Source organism: Buteo buteo, chromosome 14 (genome assembly GCF_964188355.1).
Source record: "Buteo buteo chromosome 14, bButBut1.hap1.1, whole genome shotgun sequence".
NCBI classification, from domain to species: Eukaryota; Metazoa; Chordata; class Aves; order Accipitriformes; family Accipitridae; genus Buteo; species Buteo buteo.
Window position 1 is genome coordinate 31,765,248 of NC_134184.1, and position 20,782 is coordinate 31,786,029.

At 37.8% G+C, this 20,782-nt stretch overlaps 1 protein-coding gene across 4 annotated transcripts in view; it reads left to right on the forward strand.

The window, feature by feature from the left end:
* The window catches only part of FNDC3A (fibronectin type III domain containing 3A), a 121,893-nt gene that overhangs the window by 15,721 nt on the left and 85,390 nt on the right, over positions 1-20,782 (forward strand). For 2 of the 4 annotated variants that reach the window (XM_075046227.1, XM_075046228.1), the window contains exon 2: positions 2,619-2,747. The exons of 1 other annotated variant lie outside the window; for it this stretch is intronic. In XM_075046227.1, the coding sequence (XP_074902328.1) occupies positions 2,646-2,747 (102 nt within the window). In that variant the 5' untranslated portion in view covers positions 2,619-2,645. Of the gene's footprint in view, positions 1-2,618; positions 2,748-20,782 lie in introns of those variants that run through there. One more of the 4 variants, XM_075046232.1, reaches the window with a different exon arrangement.

The window sequence follows — 20,782 nt, forward strand, 5'->3', positions numbered from 1 at the left end:
CCATGCTAACAGAAGCCACCATGCTAAGCTGGATTCAACTTAAACCTGAGGAAATTCAAGCTGGCTTACTCGGGGGAGTCTGTTTTGTTATAGGTTGAAGTATTGGAATTACCTTTCTGTCTGTGACCCTTTAGATAGGACCAGAAGATATTTGGAGCTGTAAGATCAAGAGATGTCACAAGAACAAGCCTGGCTGTAGCTACTGAGGGAGGAGGGATACCTTGATTCTAACCTCTGCTTCCAGGCTGTGCATTCATTTTACATTAAACAGTCATTGGATAATATCTTGGGAAGCTTACCATCAAACTTGCTAGCTTGAAAGATGATCCAAGTAACTTTCATCAGCCCTCTGCCACCTGCAGAAGTGGTGGGGACTGATTGTAGCCTGGAGGATTTTTTGATGAGTGGGAAAGCTTTTAAAGTAAGGTAGGAATATAAAACTCTGTCCTCATTGCTTGAGAGACTAATTAGTCTGGCTGAGCAGGTATAAATGATGGCATAAGTGGTAATGAATTCTTAAGTAATCACAGTTAGGTTTCAAAGTCTTTTGACCTAGAGGGATTTTTTTCCCCCAACTTTAATTTTGCAGAGTATACCAGGAAACTAAATGAAACCTCTAAACTAATTTCAGAATGCGGTTTTTTCCAAGTTCATAGTTTTATAGTAGGACAACCTTCAGCATGGGAGTAGCTAAATCATACTGTATATGTATAGCTGTATGAGAGGCTTATAGTGCTTTGTTAATGCATTCTCTAGAAAATGTGAAGTCTTTGTTCTGCATGAGTCTTCTGGTACTGACAGTGCTGTACTACAGATTTCAACCCACAGCAGATGTACAACATCTGCCTTAGAGGGGCAGACAAGTAAAAGCAGTCAACTGGGTGGGATGGAGATTGTTTTAGAAAACAATAGCTCTTTAAGTTAACCAAATACCATCTCCAGAATTTGGTACCAAAGTCAGTGTCATTAAACTGACTTTTTATCACTCCTTAAATTTTATTGGGTATCTTTTCATTTAAAGTAAGTTACATGCTATAACTAGTAGGCATCTCTGTTTATGAGCAGACAGTATATCTGTGTTAGAAGTTTAGTAGTGTTTGTAGAGAGTTTCATTAGCCAGATGATAACAAGGCAAAACTTTAAAAACCTGTAATGTTACTGACTGTTGGGCTGTGTAACTTTAAAACTGTACCTACTTATTTTCACCAGGCTACTGTAAGTACTGGCTAAGAGAGGCAGTTCTGCTTCAGAAATACTATACAAGCTTATTCTCAGCTTAATCTTTGTCTGTTTGATGTTAAGCACTGTTTTTAGATACAAAATGTGATTAACTTGTGGGAATTGTGAATGTACCACTCGCCTCTAGTGAATTCTTTCCATCTGTCTTTCTGTTTTGTTAAGAAATATCAATTTCTCAATTCTTGTTGATCTAATTCTTTTTTTATTTCAAAAGCTAAGTATACTGAGTTTAGCTGGGATAGAGTTAAGACCAATACACTAAACCAGTATAACTTAATGTTTGTTTTTTGTTGTTTTTTTTTAACAAAATGAAATACAAAATAATTTCAAAAGCAGCTTGTTAGACTTGCAATACGTATTTCTAGCATGGAAAAATGGTAATCTTCAGCTTTTCTGCTCTTAATTCTTCCATCCAGTCTTTGTATAGCACTTACATGCAAAACACCATAAAACACATTACTTATGACTTGTTAATGTAATTGAAAGGAACGCTCAGCTGAATCCTGCTTTCTGTTATGCTGTTACTTGACACTCATCAGGGTTGAAGTGGATCATTGCTTTCATGGGCCTCTTGCCTGTGTGGCGCTTTTCTTGTCATCAGATTTCATGTAACTTTACAGTGTGTGCTAGCGAGGGCTTTTTCGTAGCATGGTTATGAGGATTATAATTTTGTGTGCAGGCATTACTTCTTCTCCCCCCCCCGCCCCCCGAGTTTTAGCTGCTGGTAAAGCCATTAAAGAGCCACTGGTTATCAAAGTGACACAGCTTTACTGCTGGATGTAATACATTTAAAAGTAAAAAAAAGTCAGGTTGTGCAGAAGATTTTTCTTTTATTCATTTGTGTCTCACTTGGACATTTCTCTAGTAACTAGTTGTTCCTAAAATAAGTGTCTTGTTCATTATAATAGTAGAAAAAAGTGGGTTGGTGATTAAAAAAAGAACAAAAGAAACAGTGTCCCTGTTTGTAGATCTCAGGTTTTTACCAGTTTAATAAAAACAAGAACACTATATATGCAAGTTCTAAGGCAACTGCTTCCCCCCCCCCGTAGGCATTTTTGTCAGCAGTGCCAGTCAAACTTAGACAAAATCTTGGTTTATAATCGAAGTTAAAAGATTCAGGTTTGTTAGCTCCAAGGCTGTGATGTATCTTCTCCTAAGGTACAGCCGCTAGAGGGGGTCTAAACCACCCTCTGTATAAATAAGGCTTATACTAGCTGGCAAAATGCATCTTCAATTTTACATGACTGCTGGAATGTTGTGGAAACATACTTTCCAGAGGTGTCTAATTTAATAACTTTTTTTAAGTGAGGCTGTTTTTTAAGGGCAATTATTTAGAAATATTTATATAGTTTAACCATTTGAGTAACTTTTCTTTGCAGGTGATCTTGTGAATTAGTGTACCATCAATGATGGCAGAACATCCACCGTTACTGGATACCACTTCGATTATAAGTAGTGAAATCCCTCTTCTAACTTCCCCTATTGTTAGTGGGGATGGAGCACAACAGGTAAGGAAACTTCAGTATCTTCTTTTTTTCTTCCAACAGCATCATTGACATATTGACGCTGTAAAAGATAGTAATCCTTCATTTGGAATATTTTTGTGCGGCTTTGGTCATGCATATGTTTTAGAGATTGAGGCGAAGGTAGAACTAACTGATGCAGAGAAAAGATTTGTAAGAAGTATGAAGCAGAAAACCCGTCTTGTGAAAGAACATCTTCATAGAAGGATGGGACCAAACAGCTGCCAAATTGTCTAGCCATACTTGAGTCTTAATTTGGAAGCTATATATTTACATTACCACATGACCTTGTTAAGGTTAATAAACCTTCCCCTGTGGTAGAGCTTACTGGCTCAAGCACAACATGTGCTAACAACTCTGTGGCTTCTAGACTGACACTTGCTTTCAACTGGGTATCTTGAATGGTGAGATTTGCTTTTGTATGTTAGTGTCTGCCTGGACACTTCTTCAATTTTTATTTTTTTTTTTAAAGCAGCCTAGGTGATAGAAAAACTTATGATCGTGGTTTCAGAACACTTGAGAAGGGTCAGCTGCAGTGACGAAAAAGTGTTGGCAAAAACATACATTCTCCATATCTTTAACCTAGGATGAATATTTTAACACCCAGATAAGCACAGTTCTGGACCAGCTTCTAATGGGAGAAAAGGTGTGAAAAATGAAGTGGTTTGAAGTATCTGCATACACTGAGAGATCACTGCCTGTGATAGCAAGAGACTGAACTTGATGGTCTAGGGAAGTCCTTTAGAGTCTGCTGTTCCTGTGTTTGATATTTATGCAGAAGAAAATAATTATTTATCATAAAGAGAAATTAATTTGTAGGGTAAAAACACAGACAAGCTCCAATATGAGACTGGAGAATGGATTGCAACAGTTCATGTGATAAGGTTTGGGCTGCAGTGAGATGTTCACAATATAGGGGAGGCTTAAATAAAGAGAAGGAGCTGATAAATCTTTTTTAATAAATATGTGGACAGAACATTCTGGAAAAAGGGAAAAAACACTATCCAGACGTGCTTTCTCTTCACATTCTTCTTTCAAACACTGATGTTTAGAAGTAGTAATCAGTCTGTAACATGCAAGAGAACTGTTACTGTTTCCTTACATGTTCTGCCTTGAAATTCTAAAGCCTTACAAACAACAAAGAATAAAGCATGCCTACGCAAAGTTAAACGTACCACCAGCATTTCTTTCCTTTACCTAATTGTGAATATCCTTTCTTTTTACTATTGTTGTGTAAAAATTCTTATAGGTATATCACAGAACCCTTGAGATTGGAAGGGACCTCTGGAGATAATGCAGTCCAGCTTTCCCCCACACAGAGCAAGGTCAACTAAGAGCAGGTCACCCAGGACCATGTCCTGTTGGCTTTTGTGTATCTCCCAAGATAAGGGACTCCACAGTCTCTCTGGCAGTCTGTTCCCCAGTATTCAACACACCCTCACAGTGAGATAATATCTTACATTTTAGCGGGACTCCTGTATTTCAGTTTGTGCCTGTGGCCTTTTGTCCTTTCACTGGGTACCGCTGAGAAGAGTCTGGCTCAGTTTTGTTTATTCCCCCAGCCTTCAGGTATTCAGGCACACTGGTAAAAAGATCTCCCCTGGTACATCTGTTCTCCAGGCTGAACAGTCCCAGCTCTCAGCCTTCTCTCACAAGTCAGATGTTCCAGTCCCTTCCTAATCTTTGTGGCCCTTTGCTGGACTCTCTCCAGTATATCCATGTTCTTCTTGTACTGGGGAGCCCAGGACTGGACCCTGAACTCCAGATGTGTTCACCAATGCTGGGTAGGTGGAAGGATCGCCTCCCTTGACCTGCTGGCAATGCTTTTCCTAATGCAACCCAGGGTGCTGTTGGCCTTTTTTGACTTGAGGGTGCCGTGCTGACTCGCATTCAGCTTGTCCACCATTCATTTTCTGAAAAGCTACTTTCCAGCTAGTCAGCCCCCAGTGTGTACTGGTGCATGGGATTATTGTTCTTCAGGTACAGGACTTCACATTTCCCTGTGTTGAACTTCATGAGGTTCCTGCTGGCCCATTTCTTCTGTTTGTCAAAGTCCCTCTGGATGGAAGTGCAGCCATCTAGTGCATCAACCACTCTTCCCAGCTTTGTATCACTTGCAAACTTGTTGATGGTGCGCTCTGTCCCATCAGGTCTTTAAAGAAGATAGTAACCATTATCTGTCCCAGTATCAACCACTGAGGTAGATGACTGATGAATGGCCTCCTGCTGGACTGAGACTGGCAGTTCAGCCGGTTTTCAGTCCACCTCAGTGCCTATATTCAGTCTGCACTTCATCATTTTCTGTGTGAAGATGTTATGCAAGACAGTGTCAAAAGCCTTGGTAAAGTCATGATAAACAGTATCTACTGCTATCCCCTCATTCACCAAGCTAGTAATTTCTTTGTAGAAGGCCATCCAGGTTTGTCAGGTGTGATTTTCCCTTTGTGAATCCATACTGACTACTCCCAATCACCTTTTTATCTTCAATGTGTTTGGAAGTGGCTTCTAGAAAGATTTGCTAGCTCATCTTCCCAGAGCTGAAGGTGATGTTGACCGCCGTGTAGCTCCCTGGATCTTCCTCCTTGCCCTTTTTTGAAGATTGCAGTGACATTTGCTTTCTTCTAGTCCTTGGGAACCTCCCCTAATCACTATGACCTTTCAAAGATAGTTGAGCCCGAGTTACTTGTTCTGCCTTCCCCAAAAATAAGACTATCAAGCTGTGCTGTCAGGCTTACTCTGTAATGGTGCAAAATTTTGAGTCAGATATGATCTTAAATGTTCTTTTGAGGATACTTTTTCATTAAAATGTTGTCCCTTTTTCTCAAGCCAAGCAAGATTAAAACTGGAAAACAAGCAAAGAATTTCTTCAAAGAAATTAGGGGGGCGGGGGGCTCTTTTAATCTTAAGGGAAAAACATCATACATGCTGTTGGTGTCCTTTTTTTATTAAAAAAAACCAAACCAAAAACAAACAAAAAAACCCAGCTCATTAAGAATACTGTCTAAAGTGGAACTGGTAGTGGTAGTGTTTATTTTTAAAAAAAGAAAAAAGTGAATACTCAGAAAGCATTGGGCAGATTCTCAGTCATCAATAAAGTCAGTTTCTTTGTTAATTTCTTGATAGCTAGCACTTACACCACAATGTTGTCTAGTGTTCTGTGTTCCACAATGTCTAGTGAAAGTTGTGACTTTCGTTTTCTGTCCTTTGCATGTGATACATGACTCATGAAGAATCTGCAAATGCATTTGTTCAGTGGCAGGAAACTTTACTGGAAACCCTTTTTGCATCTGGTCATTTAAAAGCTATCACTAAATAGAAAATACTTTGTATATCTGAAATATGGGAAATCCAGAATTGCAGGTACTGCTTACTCTGTCTAGGTTGCCCAATTAAGACTTAGGCCACAGAAAGGTCAGGCAGGCTATTATTTATTTATAAGGGTCTTAAAATTGTTATGTTTGTTTTATATGGTACACATATTGCACACTTCAAGTGAAGTGTGACGTATTCAAGTACAAAACATTGTAATTCGGAGCCTTTTTTTCTTATTTTTTTGAAAAATATTTTAACCTGAACATTAGTTCATTGTATTCCTTTTTTTTTCCTTGTAACTTTGAAGCTACAAGAAGTGTGGAGATTTTTGCCTTGATTTTTCTGCTCATTTTTCTGAAAGTCTCCTATTTGCTTAGTTACAGTACACACATTCTGTAGGGATTACTTCCTTAAAATATGAAAACTACCTCTTCAGTTTCTTTCATAATAGCATTGTGATGTTGGATTGCATAATCTATAGCATAATCTGTAGTGTTTACAGAACTCATGTTACCACAATCAAAATTCAGAGCTGTTCTGTCTGTGTAAATAAATGTATATGTTCTTCTGTTTTCATAGTGTAGGTTGGACTGTGGCTGTCCTAATTAATTTTAGTCAGTCCTGACTGAAAAGGTATTGAAAACCTAGTAGAAAATTCTTTATTTAAATATTTTGTTTATATGTCAGTATTTCCTATGTTAGACTAGTTAACTGTATCCTAAACTTGCACGTTTTTGTTCAGCCGTAAAACGTGAGGATTTTTTTTTTAATCAGTTCCTCCCTCCTGGCTTCTTACCAGGATTAACTATTGTAATTATTGTGACTTACGTTGTATATACTGCATAACTGAGTTACCAAATGAATATAGACCATTTGGTACTTCCCTGGAACAGTTCCTATCTTCCAAGATAATCTATTTCAAATACTTGAAGTTCTGCTAGCAGTTTAAATGTGAAATAGCAGTGCAAATATTTGAACATGTTAAGATGAAAGGTCATATGCTTCAAACAGTGGAAGTGCCTGGTCAGGTTAAAGCTGTAGCTTTCCACCATGTTTTAAAACAAAACAATCCACAAAGTTAGAGGAATGTGCGTGTTCAGGCAGAAAACATGGGGAGCTTAAACTGTGTGGATGTTGCTACTCAGTGCTGCTGTGGGAGACTGCCTCATTCCCACAGAACAAGGGACTACTCTTAGTTTCATAGGACAAAACTGGTGCAAAGGAAAAGCAAAGGCCAAGCCCGTTAGCTCTTCCCTCTCTATTAAGCGCAGAAGTACTGCTTTTGCACCGTCTCATCACTGCGTTCAACGTGAGTAGGTGATGTACTTCTTGCATCTTGGTGGTGAGTAAGGCTGTGGATGAAGTATGGAGAAGATCCATGGGAGTTGACAGAAACCAAGTGACACTGAGAAAAAATGATATGAGGACAGAAGCGCTTGAGGGTTTTTCATGTAAGGGTAACTACTGCAGTGGGGCTTTACTGATTATTGCTGAGGCTGTACAGGAAGGATGTGCTTGATTACGTGAGTCCCAATTTGGTGGGAGGAGGTAAACTTCATGATTGAGAGGAAAATGAGGAGGCAAGAGTTCAAACTACTTTCTTTAACAGACTTTGTTTTCCTGATATTAAACTGTTTTGGAAAGTTTCTACAGCACCCAGTGCTATTTCAAGACAACTCAGTAAATTGCTGACACAAATTTGCAGCAGCCCTGGAGTTCTGGACCCTCTCCACACCTTCCCACTAAAGCTAACAGCTGAAAAGTGAGACATTCCTATATAACCTTGGTGTCATTTATTACCAAAAAGGTAGATAGCCCCTGCAAAGTAGCCCAGTCAGTACCTGTTAACGGTTTCCTTTTCTTTGGGGAATGGGACACATAGTGTTTGACCTTCAGTCAGCTTTATTTCTCAGCAACTTATAGTGATAAAGTACTACTTCTGGCTTGGGAAGCTGGTTGCTTACCCTCCAAACTTTATTCAGAAGTTTAGATGCTTAGTGAGTTTTCAAAGAATTCCACTCTCTGTGTGCGTGTGTGTGTGTGTGTATATATATATAGTGTGTGTGAGTTTAAGTGCAAATTCTCTGAACTGAAATAGATGTTTGGCATCAAATCTACAAGTTAGTATTTCCAAAACCACTTTCTTCCTTAAATGTTTAAACCTCTGATCTTAAAGTTGTTATTATTAAACTGTTATCATAGGAGGAAGTCTTCAGTCAGCAGAGTAATAGATGGCTATAAAAACAAATAAAATAATTCTGAGAATCCCCTTTTTTGGCCTTCAGGTTGTTTACATATGTGAAGTTGCAGCAGAAATATAATGGTGAAGATGTAAACTAGATTACTAAATGCTTTTCCCCAGTTTTAGTTCTGATGCTTCTGTTTCTGAAGAACATATGGTACATTATCAAGTTCCAGCTTGCTTTGTTTTTGCCTTGCTGCTGAAAATCAAGCCTAGAACTGCATATGTTTCATGGTCTTCGCCTCTACAAGAAAAAAAATACCGATGTTAAAAGTTGTTCAACAGCATACACTGTTATAACTGTTCTCACTGCTTTCCATACTGTGCTGTTTTCCTTTCTTTTATGTGTTTTGATTTCATAGAGTACAGAGTACATGCGTGGTTGCTTCCATCTTCTTTTTGGTTGGGTTGGTTTTTTTGGTTTTGTTTGTTTTATTTTTTTGTACTTCCCCTTTGGGTCTAATGAATTAGCAGATACATCTAATTTTTCCTTTCAGAGATTCATTAAAGTTTTAGTTGACAATTATTGTTCTATCCTTCAGTGACTTCATAGCATTGAAGCGCACCAGAACTGTGTTCACTGGAACCATTGGAACTCTTCTGCATGTAATGCTACAGCGCCAGCTTACAGAAGCTGATTATCAAGATGTATTTTTTCCAGGATTGATTAGTACTTTGTATTTGCCAGTGATGGTTGCTACACATAATTAAACTTATATGGGAAATTCCATATACAAAAAAAATCTTATCCGTAAAAGTTTTTAACTGGTTGATGGCTATGATTTTTACAAAACACCACCACAAAAAAAAAAATAAAAGGATTTGAGTTTTGATGCCTCAAGGTTATTGGATCCTTTCTGTATCTGAGTTAACCATGTTTTTTGTTCAGCAAGAGTGAAGTTTTGTCTTAGTTAAGGGTCGATTTTTTTTTTTTTGGCCTTAGAAATAAGAATTTTCTCTTATGTATTTAAACTGTATCCTTGATTGCAGATGTATTGTAATCTTGCCTTAAATTTCCTAGAAGAAGCCATTGTCCTCAGCAGAAAGTGAGGATTCAGAATTCTTTGGTGTATAGTTAAATATGAATACTATACTGCTTTTGGTTAGCAGAAAGCAACATCAGATTTGTTGCATAACTTATACTAATATCCAGCTATTTATTTTAATATTTGCTGTCTGAAAATAAATGTAGAAACAAGAGTGAAGGCTGTGTAGTTCATAGCCTTTCCTACTTGTACCCAGTATGAAAATTCATGGAATGAAGTACCCTCATAAAACTTCTCTGAGTAATCCTCCTTTCTCTCTAAAATGTCTGTTTTCATTTGCATGATATGAATCCTAGGTTAATTTTGGTCTCTGATACAGTAGATTCCTCCCAAGATACTTGAGGCAAGATTTCCCCGGTTGAATGAACCTCTTCAGAAACTGATGTTTGGGAGAATTGGATGACGTGTGAAAATCAGATTTAAAGTCAGTTAGTCACTGTAGGTTGCTAATATAGTCAATAGGGAGAAATAAGCACATCCAGAAGATGATCTCTCATGTTTTAGGAAGGTGACTAAGGATCTGTACTTGGGGTTTTTTTTTCTTCTCTTTTCCAATGAGGTAAGAAGGTGCAAGTTGCCTGGAGCTATAAGCATTGAGGTAGTTCTTCTCTGCAGTCTGTTGCAAGCGGGGGCCCAGTTCCTGAATCTGCGTGCTTCTCTATCAGTAGGGTTTGGAAGGGTACAGTCATGTCCAAGCAGTGTCCTGGACTCGGGCATGTTCCTTGGTCCCCTTATCTCCCCTTCTCTGTGCCATGGGACGCTTAATGCCGAGTAAGCCAGGACCTGAATGCCAGAGTCCAAGACCTACGAAGTCACCCTTATTGCTTACATACGTTTCCTCAGAAGGCAGCCTTTGTAATCTCTCTGTAAGTTGTGACAAAACCATAACTGCTTTGCAAAGTCATATTTTTAACTACAGAAACTCCACTCTTAAAATATGTGAGAATTACACACTTTGTGAACAAGTAATCTGAAATGCATCCCCTGATAGCTGAAGCCTTTTTTTTTTCCCTGGGAAGCATTTCTTTACCAAGAGGGTGGCCAAACACTGCAACAGGCTTACTGGAGAGGTGGTTGATGCCCCAAGCCTGTCAGTGTTTAACAGACGTTTGGACAATGCCCTTAACAACATGCTTTAAGTTTTGGTCAGCCCTCAATTGCTCAGGCAGTTGGACTAGATCATCATTAGGTCCCTTCCAACTGAAATAGTCTGTTCTATTCCCTGGTGATAGGTTTCTCTATTTATAACTGGGCAAAGTCCACCTAACCCTCTGCGTGTTACAGAATTATACACTTTATAGAGCAGCCAGAATTACATTCTCCAAGAAGAGAGAGACCCAGGTTTACACACCATAGTAAAAATGGCCCTTGGCTCTGATTTTTCTCTCTTTCTTTTTGAAGTAGAGGAGAAAATACATGGGAAAGGATTGGGGTTGTAGAGACTTTTCCCACCAAGCCCTTGGTCCAGTACTGACTGAGCCTCTCCAACCTGATCAAGCTAAGGATGTAGCCTTTAATTTCTCTTCCAGTTCAGGTTCATGTTATCACACGGTGTTTTGGTACACAGTGATACCCAGATTTGCACAAAGCTGGGTGTGTAGGGTACTTTATCAGGGGAAAACAGGCTACTTCAGAAGTGCTATTGAAACTCCTAGCATTCTAATTTTTTTTTAAATGAAATGCTATTTTGAATAAGTACAGAATACAGTTCTTCCTTTGGCACTTACTTTTGTGCTCTATTTAAGGTAGAAATGTTACAGACACATCCATCAGTCTTAAATATTATGGGCTTTTAACTTGCTATATCACCAAACAGGAACCTGAGCTGTCAGAAGCAATGTTGGGAATTCTTCTAGTCCATATACTTTCTAAACAACTGCTTATATGTTTCTTAAATCTTCTAAAGTCTTGAGAAACTGAATGTCCAAATTCAGTTTCAGCTTGCTTATTTATATTTTTCTCTTCATTGTTACAATTGCATTGCAGGGAAGGGTATTGTTTTTAGAGGATATTTATTACAAATTTTGATTTGAGTTGTTGTTCAGCAGAGTTCTTCAAAAAAGGAAGGCGGCTCCCATCTGTCACTTCAGCCCTTGAAACAACTGTACAAATTACAGAATACTGCACAGCCAGAATGAGTTCAGCTGCTGCATGCTTGGTGAAGATCTCCACCAGTAACCTGCTGTTCATGGCACTTGCTGGTTGTAGGGGAGAGAAATAGAGTGTCTATCCTGCTTGCTGGGTCCTCTTTTTGTACTTCAGAAGGGTGGAGGAAGTCAGGACAGGGTCTGAAAGGGCTCTGCCTCAGCCTTCAGAGGGGGAATCAATTGTAGCTTTATAACCTTCTGAAATAATGTATTCAACTGTTAGGCCAAAGGTTGATCATGACCACTTTATAATGTTGGACATTGTTGCTCGGTGAATGCCTGACTGGTTGCACATACTTTCAGGCATGTCCAGATATTACTGACAAAGAAGTCCTTTGAAGTGAAGTGTCATTGACTTACATCATCATTAGCAAATCTGTTAACTGTCCACCTCACTTTGTTCATCTTGGCTAGCTTTCATAATGTTTGTAAGATTCTTTTTTTGTATTTATCTCTAGGTATTATATGGAAGGAAAATACTAGCAAAGCTCTCTAACAGTGGCACAACTGTTCAGCTTGTTTCAAATGTGAGCTAAGCAGCAAACTAATTCTTCCCCTCTTCTCAGCATTAAGATCTTCACAACAGGTTCAGAGCCTGGAAGTAGGCAGTCTTAAGTATTTTTTTTTTTATAGGGAAACACCAAGTGATACCTATTCGACATAGGGTGCTTTGTAGCAACCGCTGGTGCAGCCTGCAGTCAAAGTGTGGGAACTGCAAAGTGCATACAGTTGAAGTACAGCTGAAAAGTGTCTTCAGTTTTGATGCTCAGTTGAAATAATTGCAAGGGTGTTTTGATTCCACAGGTGTTGTGAAGAAGACAGGGTTATTACAGGAAGAGAAGATTTTTTTATTATTATTATTTTAAACACAATATCTAAAAAACTGTTGTGAATCACATCAATAAATCTTCAAAGTGTCTGGCTTTCTTTGAATAATGCCACATGTAGCACAGCACTTTCAGGTTTGGGGATTTGGGGTTTTGGGGGGAGGTCAGAAATGAGGGGTTTGATTCTCTGAACATTTAGTAGCATCTTAAGCAATTGGGGCTTTGGGCTTTTTTTAACTGCAATGTTCACTTCAGATAATCTTTGTTAAATTACTTAGTTTTCCAAAATTAAATTGGCAGTCTTCTACCTTTTAGTGCATCTAGATACAGCTTAAATGAAAGTTTATTCCCTGATTCTGTTTTGGACTGTTGCAAATATGCAGATTGATCAGGGAAAGTGCCTACTGAGGGGACTAACCCTGCAAAGTATTAGCTGAAAGCTTAGACCCTGCTACCGCTTTGCTGTGCAGTATGAGCTCTGTCCCTCATCCAGTTTTGCTTAGTGTTGTAAAGCTGAAGTCCTGTGCACTTCAAACAACATCATGGTGAAATGAGAATAATCTGATTGAAGTCTTCCAGTTTTTATTTATAGAGATTGATGTGTCTAACCACTGGCCAGGACCAGATGCCTCCGAAAGTACCAGAGTTCAGTGACTGCCCCTAACACTGCTTCCTTCTACTTCCCTGTAAACAAGGATTAGCTTAAAACTTTGAAGCACAAATGTTTGTCTGCTGCATTATCCAGATTCTTTGAAACACTTCTGTGACCCTTATGTTTTTGCTGATTTAAAGATATAATAGTGGGATTATTTTAAGTAGCGAATTTTATGTGTACTGTCTACTAACCACAGACTGTGTCAATGCTAGTGAAACATATTGGGTTTGCTGTAAATGGGACAAATAAAACTTTGCTTAGCTAAGCTGTGAGAACTGAGAATGCAAAAGAGAAGAGGCAAAGCAGAAACAAGTAGATGAAAATTTTAAGTATTTCTCAATAATAAAGAATGAGACAGACACACTTATGGAACATACACTGACTGATACTGTTATATGTGGACACTAACAAGTCTTGAACATTTATCAGTGACATTAGATGCAGATTTTAACATTTGTCTTTTACTGGTTCTTGTCAGGAAACTTTCTATTTTTATAAAACAAGGCTCCAAACAGTCTTCCTACCCTGCCCCCCTCCAGTGATCAGCTTTCTGCTAATCATCTTTCACATGAAGAGAGTGGGGTGGGGGGGAAGTGCAGTAAGAATTTAAAAAACCTTTTCATAAATAAAATCAATTCATTTGCTAGAATAAAAAAATCACCAATCCTCAGATCTTTCCAACCTGCCTTTCTACAAAAAGCAATGAAAGCTTATTGAAATCTATGGTTTTTGAATGTCAGTGCCACTGAACAGTCTAGTCATCTTTCCAACCTCCTTGTTTCCAGTTGCTTCTAGGTACGTTCTGTTGTCTTAGTGTATTCAGTGGTGCTGACAGTATCTTGTAGTGGTGGTTATAGATTAAATGTTTGCTGATTTCTATTATCTGTCAGCTGCCTTTTAGAAAAATGACACAGTTGCTTATCTCTCCGCTGAAAATATACATAGGCCTTAGGAGCACGTCACTGAAAAGGTGGCGCTTTTTCTCGCTTTCTTCAGGACATGCTGCTACTACCTCTGTAAGCTGAGGTAGTTTGGATTGTGTTTGCGTTTACAAAATCCCAAATGTGTAAATTGTTATGGCAACATACTATGTAACATTTACTTAATTCTCTATGGCTTTCCTCCCTACTCCTAAAAACCAAGATTTGTTGATGGCCTTTACTTACCCAGATCTTTTCTGTTCTTCATTAGGAAAGTGTTAATCTCCGTATATGGAGCACTTATATCCCTCTAGATTATCAGTTAGTGTTAGCAGATGCTAGGGGAGAGAATTGTGTAGTTGTAGGAAACCTGTAAATGGAAATTTGCTCAAATAAATTTGGTGGGAAATAGAAGGTTTTAGAACTTCAGTGTTAAGAGCATTGCATCGTGTTACTTGGACAAAGATCAATGTCTGTAAGATGCTTATAAATAATGATGAGAAGCCCGTTATCTGCTGTCATTCATACTAAAAACAGAAGATAATTTAAGGCAAAAAAAAATTCTAATGTTACTTTTCCTTATAGATACTACAGAAATGTGTTCTTAGTCAGCTATGAATTGGTATGGTATAGTACAGAGCTCAACCTAAGGTTTTCAGAACTCTTTATTGGTTACTAGCCAACATAAATAGGGAGGGAGGAAGTCTTTAGGAAGTCTAAAAGGAAACGGAGGTAGAAGAATCTTATGAAAGATTGCTTTAAGAAGTAATACTCTTCACAACCATGAAATTCTTAAATTGTCTTAAATTGCCAAAGGCTTAAGACACTATTTTAGTTTAGCTTTTGTTACTGATATATCAGCTGTTCCTATTTACTAATCTTATGGTGTCTGTAATACCTGTTACATTTGCAGTTTTCCATTTAATCTGTTTTCTAAGTGTTAGTGGGCTTGATTGTGGAAAAGAGTAGTTCGTAGCCTCATTAGCATTGTTATGATATGAACAGCAGAATATGAACACATGATCAATGGAAAAAATGACTTGTGCTGCATTTGTAACTGACATCACCTTAGCTGGACCACAGATGTGATTCCATCTGGCAATTCCTGTGCTGCTAATGATAACAACACTCAAGTCTTGCAGCGTTCTTTGATCAGTAGCTTTCAGGGACATGCAAATACTGTTGTACTAGTCCTACAAACAGGGAAACTCTGGCGTGGGTGAGGTGGCAAACCCTCAAATCACAGCAAGTGCACGTTGGAGCCACCACAGAGTGGGCATCTTGAGTCTGTGTCCAGTTTTCCCTGTTCACTGAGCCATGCTCTGTGGAGCCAAGCTAGATGTAATGATTTTCCTTGTAACAAAAGACTCTGCATAGATGGAATAACAGATGCTTTGAAAACTAAAAGTGTTTTCAATAATAAAATGATACTGGATATAACTGATACCTTGAGCCTAGAAAGCTTTTACTTGATAAAAAAATTTCATGCTGATCAAATATTAGGAACATGATTTGAAATTAAAATAGTGGAAAGTTACTTTTTCTGTTATAAGTAGGCTGTAGGTTTGAGTCCTTTTACATAAGTGTGTGTGTATATGTGCATTTGCTTATTACCTTTGAAGACGCTACTGCCCGAGTATTTTTTTTAATTTTTGTATACGTCAGGCAACATTTAATCAGTAATCTCATGTTGTCACATTCCAGATAACAATTGTTACTAAGCAGTTTCATGTATGTTGTCTGCCTACGGGTTAGGATTTAAACCGGAGTGATGCTTATGTGGTATTTGAAGTAATTTCTCCCAAGAAGGGAGGGATGTGTGTTTTGCCCCACATAGCTGTCTTTCTGCAGATGTGCCAGTGGGCCCCTGCTACTGTTGGGATATAAGATTGCCAGAAACTAATATTGGATGTTTTCAGTTCAGCTCTTAAGTGGAGACTAATAGAGGGGAAACCATCTTTGTCAGCCATCTGAAATGTCTTAAATATTTAATATCTAATAAAGGTATTTCTGGTTATGGTATTATTTAAGGCAGACATGTATGTAAATCGTAAAACAAAATTGGGAAATACACTTCTTTCTTTTCATGCCTCTTAATAAATGCACAGCATAGAGTAACGCAGTATTTAAGAAAGAGTGCAATAGAATCCAGTTGATTATTTCTTTGCTGTACCTTTTTATTCTCTTACAAAGTGGTGTGTGTCGTCCCCCCCTCCTTTCTGGCGTATTTGCAAACTGAAGTCATGAGCTGCATCACAGATTCAACTATAAAGTCAGAAGTTGGTTCGTTCCAAGCTAGTATATCCTATCTGGGAATCAGGAGGCTAAATTAAAAATGCAGTTATAAAATGGCATATATTTGGAAGCTTTGTTCTCTTAAACCCAAACCTTCTGTTGACTGACGTTAGATGATCCAGAAGCAGATGCTGCAGCAGCTATTTGTTGATTTAGTTGCTATGGTGACATGATACATTCGTGTACAGCAGGAAGCTCACTGTACGTTGGCTAATTTGATAGGAAGGAAGGCTTGAGGTAGGTATTGCTGACTATATTGTTAATTGATCCTACCTTTCACATCCTTCCTCCACATGCTTTGTGGACGCACAGCTATAGAGGAAGGTAAAGGGAGATACCCTGGCGTGGCGTTTAGGTTAAGGTGCCCTGTTAAAAGAAGGGGGGCCAGTGCTCAGCACATCACCGAAGATTACCTCAGTATTAAGTGAATGGAATAGATTGGAGCAGCGGAGTGGTGGCTGTTGAATCTGCCTTCATCCTTTGTCACTGTGGTAGCACCAGTTGAATGAGAGAAATAAAAGGATGCGAGCAACAGTAAGTCAAAGTGCTAAGGCTTTTGAAATGGGTTATGAGATAAAGCATGTCACTAATTAGCATCTTGATTGGAGCTATTAGTGGAGAAAAATGTAATTGTTCTGAATACTGCCCTAACGACAGCGCATAAATGTGGCTCTGCCTGGAAGTTGTGTTGTATTATATTCACCCTTTTCCAGAAATACACCCTTTTTTTAGTCTTGTTGCAGACAGACTGTTAAAGATACAGTGTACATCTTACAAAGGGCTTGGCTGTACCACCCTCTTAACGGGTTTAGTTGAGTGTTTTAAAATTGTTTCAAGTCAGAATGACCAAAAGCATTAGCTACAGTGTTTTCCTAAATTTGTAAAATGTTCAAAAATGAATTTACCTTTGTCCTTTCTGGGTAAAAATACTTCTCATCAGTACTGCTGAGCTAATTTCATTTGCAGTATTTTTAGACAAACCACTGTTGTCTTTTTTTTATGTTGATGTATATTACTAGTGCATTTAGAAATATGATTTTGGTAAAGTCTTTCCATTATTTGTGATTTTTGCTGACAATCATTTGCTACTGACTCAGCACCTGTAACCATATAATGCTAAATATAGATGCTTTCAGATTAATAAGAAACAAAACAAAAAAAAACCCAACCCCAAGCCTGAAGCTCTTGTCTCTTTCCTAGTAAAACATCTCAGAAAAGAACATTGGTTCTGCTAGTGTAGAAATGGATTGTGATTTGATTCTCTTTAAATTATGGTTTCAGAGGTCCAGGGAAATGTTTTGGAACACTTTATCCTCTTGGTTTCTAGGAAGTTTAACTGGAGGAAAAAACCAAAACACCCTACAACCCCCAAAACCACACACATCCCCCAAAAACCATTCCAGAATGAGAGAAAAACAGAACTCTGTTTTTCAGGAGTACTGTTTTGCTCCAATTTGTAATATTGTTGCACAGGAACCGTCTCTTACTGCGTTATTTCATTTAAGTATGCTTTAACGACAGCTGTAATATAACAAACTCTTACTTCTTCATATTATATATGATTTTAGCAATGGATAAAATTAATGTAACATATCCTAGCTTTTGTCCCCCCCACTTTCTCCTTGCTGTCTTACTTCCCCACATTTTTCAGTTTTTTAATATGTATGCCAGACTATGAATTGGCTTTGTTGCTGAAGGATTGCAATTTTTTTTGTTGTTATGATATATTTAGTGGTAGATCTATTGGCAATCTTGTAACGTATATTCAGAGGATTTTCATTTGGTTGGAAAATTTGTCCCAGATTTCACTTGCTCTGGAAAAACATCTAATTTCACAAAATGTAACTAACTTCTTTTAGAGGAAGATATCAAGTAACCCATTCAGTTCCTCTCCCCTTCAGTGGGAGGTCGGGGGTGGCTGGGGAAGAGGGAAGGATTCCAAATATCCCTTTACACTGAAATTCAATCAGGTTACTTTGGTTTTCTTGCCTTTGTGGCAGTAGACAGTGCTAGCCTGTGGAGAAAACAGAGTGGCAGTTCTCATGTGGGCTTATCCCACAACTTCACACATGACACAATGTATTTAATGTATTTTGGTTTCTTTAGCCTCAGTCAGGATTAAAAAAACTTAACCTTTTTCTTTTCCCCTTCAGAAGGCTGATAGTCCTTGATACTGAAGTATATGTTTGAGACCTAAGATATTTTTGAGAGACAGAGAGAGCTTGATGTCTATAGATTTTTCTTTAATGCAAATAAAAAAATATTTCTCTTATTTCTCTTGTATCCCAGTAACTCTAAAATGGTAGTTTCAATCTTTCAGATAAGACTTTGCTGGTTAGAAATAAACCCATAGGTATTAGGAAAACTAAATATTTTAAATGATGTTGTATATTTAGTATCTAATAACTTCTACAGATAGAGAAGCTTTTAGGTATCAAAGCATTTATTTGGGCAAGCAATTTATTTGCTACAAAAGACTTTAAAATGTGGCTGTGAATACCAAGCTTGTAAACAAAATTTTACTGTCTCTGAATTGGATCTCTCGATGTTTGTGCTGGCTTAGAAGAGGTAGAAACTGTATTTCAGTCAGTCGTGTCCTTTTAGAAATACAGGTATTATTTGAACTGTGGCTGCAAGATATATAATACTTAGGGTCATCCTTATGTGGTAAGGATAAGCTAGACTCACTTCCATAAACCTTATTCAAATCTGATCTGCAAAAATTGCCCCCAATTAGGTAGTTCTTCATAACTTTATGGAGGATAATGTTACCAACTGTCTTAATTCTGGATTTGTTTTGTTTTGTGCCTGTGTGAAAGATCATCTAGTATACTTATAGACACAATCATTTGTTGTTTGGGTGGTTTGGTTGTTGTTTTTTTTTTACTTCAGACTAAATTTAAACTTCTACAACCTAAACAATAAATAAAAAATATTATCTCTGCATATATAATATATTAGCAGTAATATTTGGCATATAGGGTTTTTTCAAATAAAATCACTTTTGCCTTACAGATCCACTGCATATATGTGTTTAGTAGAAGTGACAAAATATTTTCAACGCACTGTTTTTTAACTGGCTGTGTGTGTATTTGGGGAGGGAGCCTTGTTCTTTAGCCTTTAAGTTTTATTCAGAGAGCTGCTTTCGCACATGTATAATGGTGAGCAAAAGAAGAAAAATCTGTCAAACTTGCTATGAGACATCTTGTATTAAGTTAGTTTTTAGAGCTCATTGGCTTATTTCAGGTTTTACTTACCGGCTTTTTTTTCCTCCGTAGGGACAGAAATAGTTTGGACTCCTAACTGTATTTACAATTTCTGCTATGGAATGATGTTGCCTTAAAATAGTGAAGTAGCATGCTTGTGGATTAGTCCTAAGCTCTTTTGTTTTCCTGCTCTGCAAGTAATTCACCTCATCTAGGGCCCTTATCAGGATGAATCCAATTTTGGTATTGGTGCTTCACAATAATGTCCATAGGTTTTATTTTGGTCTTGCTTACTAACCACCTGATAGAGGACAGTAATTAATTGTGCAAGTCTATTTATATTTTATCACTTTTTTGTGACAGAGCACTGGGAAAACTTTTCCTTGCTTGTTGTAATGTAAATATTTATTTGTGATGATGCCACAAGTCTGATGCTGCCTTTCTTTCCCGTCAGCTAGCTGAAATTGCTTTGAAACCTGGCAATCTGCTAATACATCACTACTTCTGTTAGTAGGATGGAAGTGCAAGTAGAGACACTTGTAGAAGCGTGTATCTTGCTGACAGAATGAAGGGTTGTTTTTAATTGTTATTTCAGTGGAGTTAATGGGCTTTTTGGCCTTAATTAGTGTGCAAACATACATATTCGAAGCAAGATTAGCTAGCTCTGTATTTTAAGTTCCATTCTGTCCCTCACTATGATCCAGTGAAGAAATACCTTAACCTTCATATTCATCTGGCACAAGCAAATTGTTAGGCTGCTTATGAAAGTATTCTATATCCATAAAGACAAGGATTAATAAGATATAAATCAGCTACATTTTGTATCATTGCCATTCTGCTTTTAAAAGACATTGCTGTGACCATATTGGTGGAGTGAAATACCTCTAAGAATCTTATTTTGGCTTCTGCAGCCTCTGCTTCTTGCTGATAAAAGTTACTTCTAGACCTTTCTGGAGATAAGTCTTAACATTTGGCCTTAAGTTTTTCCTTTTTTTTTGGAGCAGCCCTCTGAGTCAAGGTGGCTGCAGCTCTGCCTTGCACAGATTTCCCTTCCACCTTTTGTTGTTTGTGTTCTTAATCTTAGAATTTTCTTTCTGACTCCAGCCATTTTTATCAAATTCATTTCTTCAGTGTTAGAAATGAGCTAAAGACTTGAAAAAACATTCAACTCTTTTCCTGGTTCAGTCTAGAGAAACACCCTGTAGTTTCTCTTGCAGATAGTGAAGAGTTTACTGAATAAAAATAAGAAACATTGAGCATTCTCCTCTTTGAATGTTCACGCTGCCTTTGATTCTTTAGATGCAAAATCAGAATACTTTCTCATCCTACTCATGCTGATATAGTAAAGCTAAATCATATACGAGATCTTC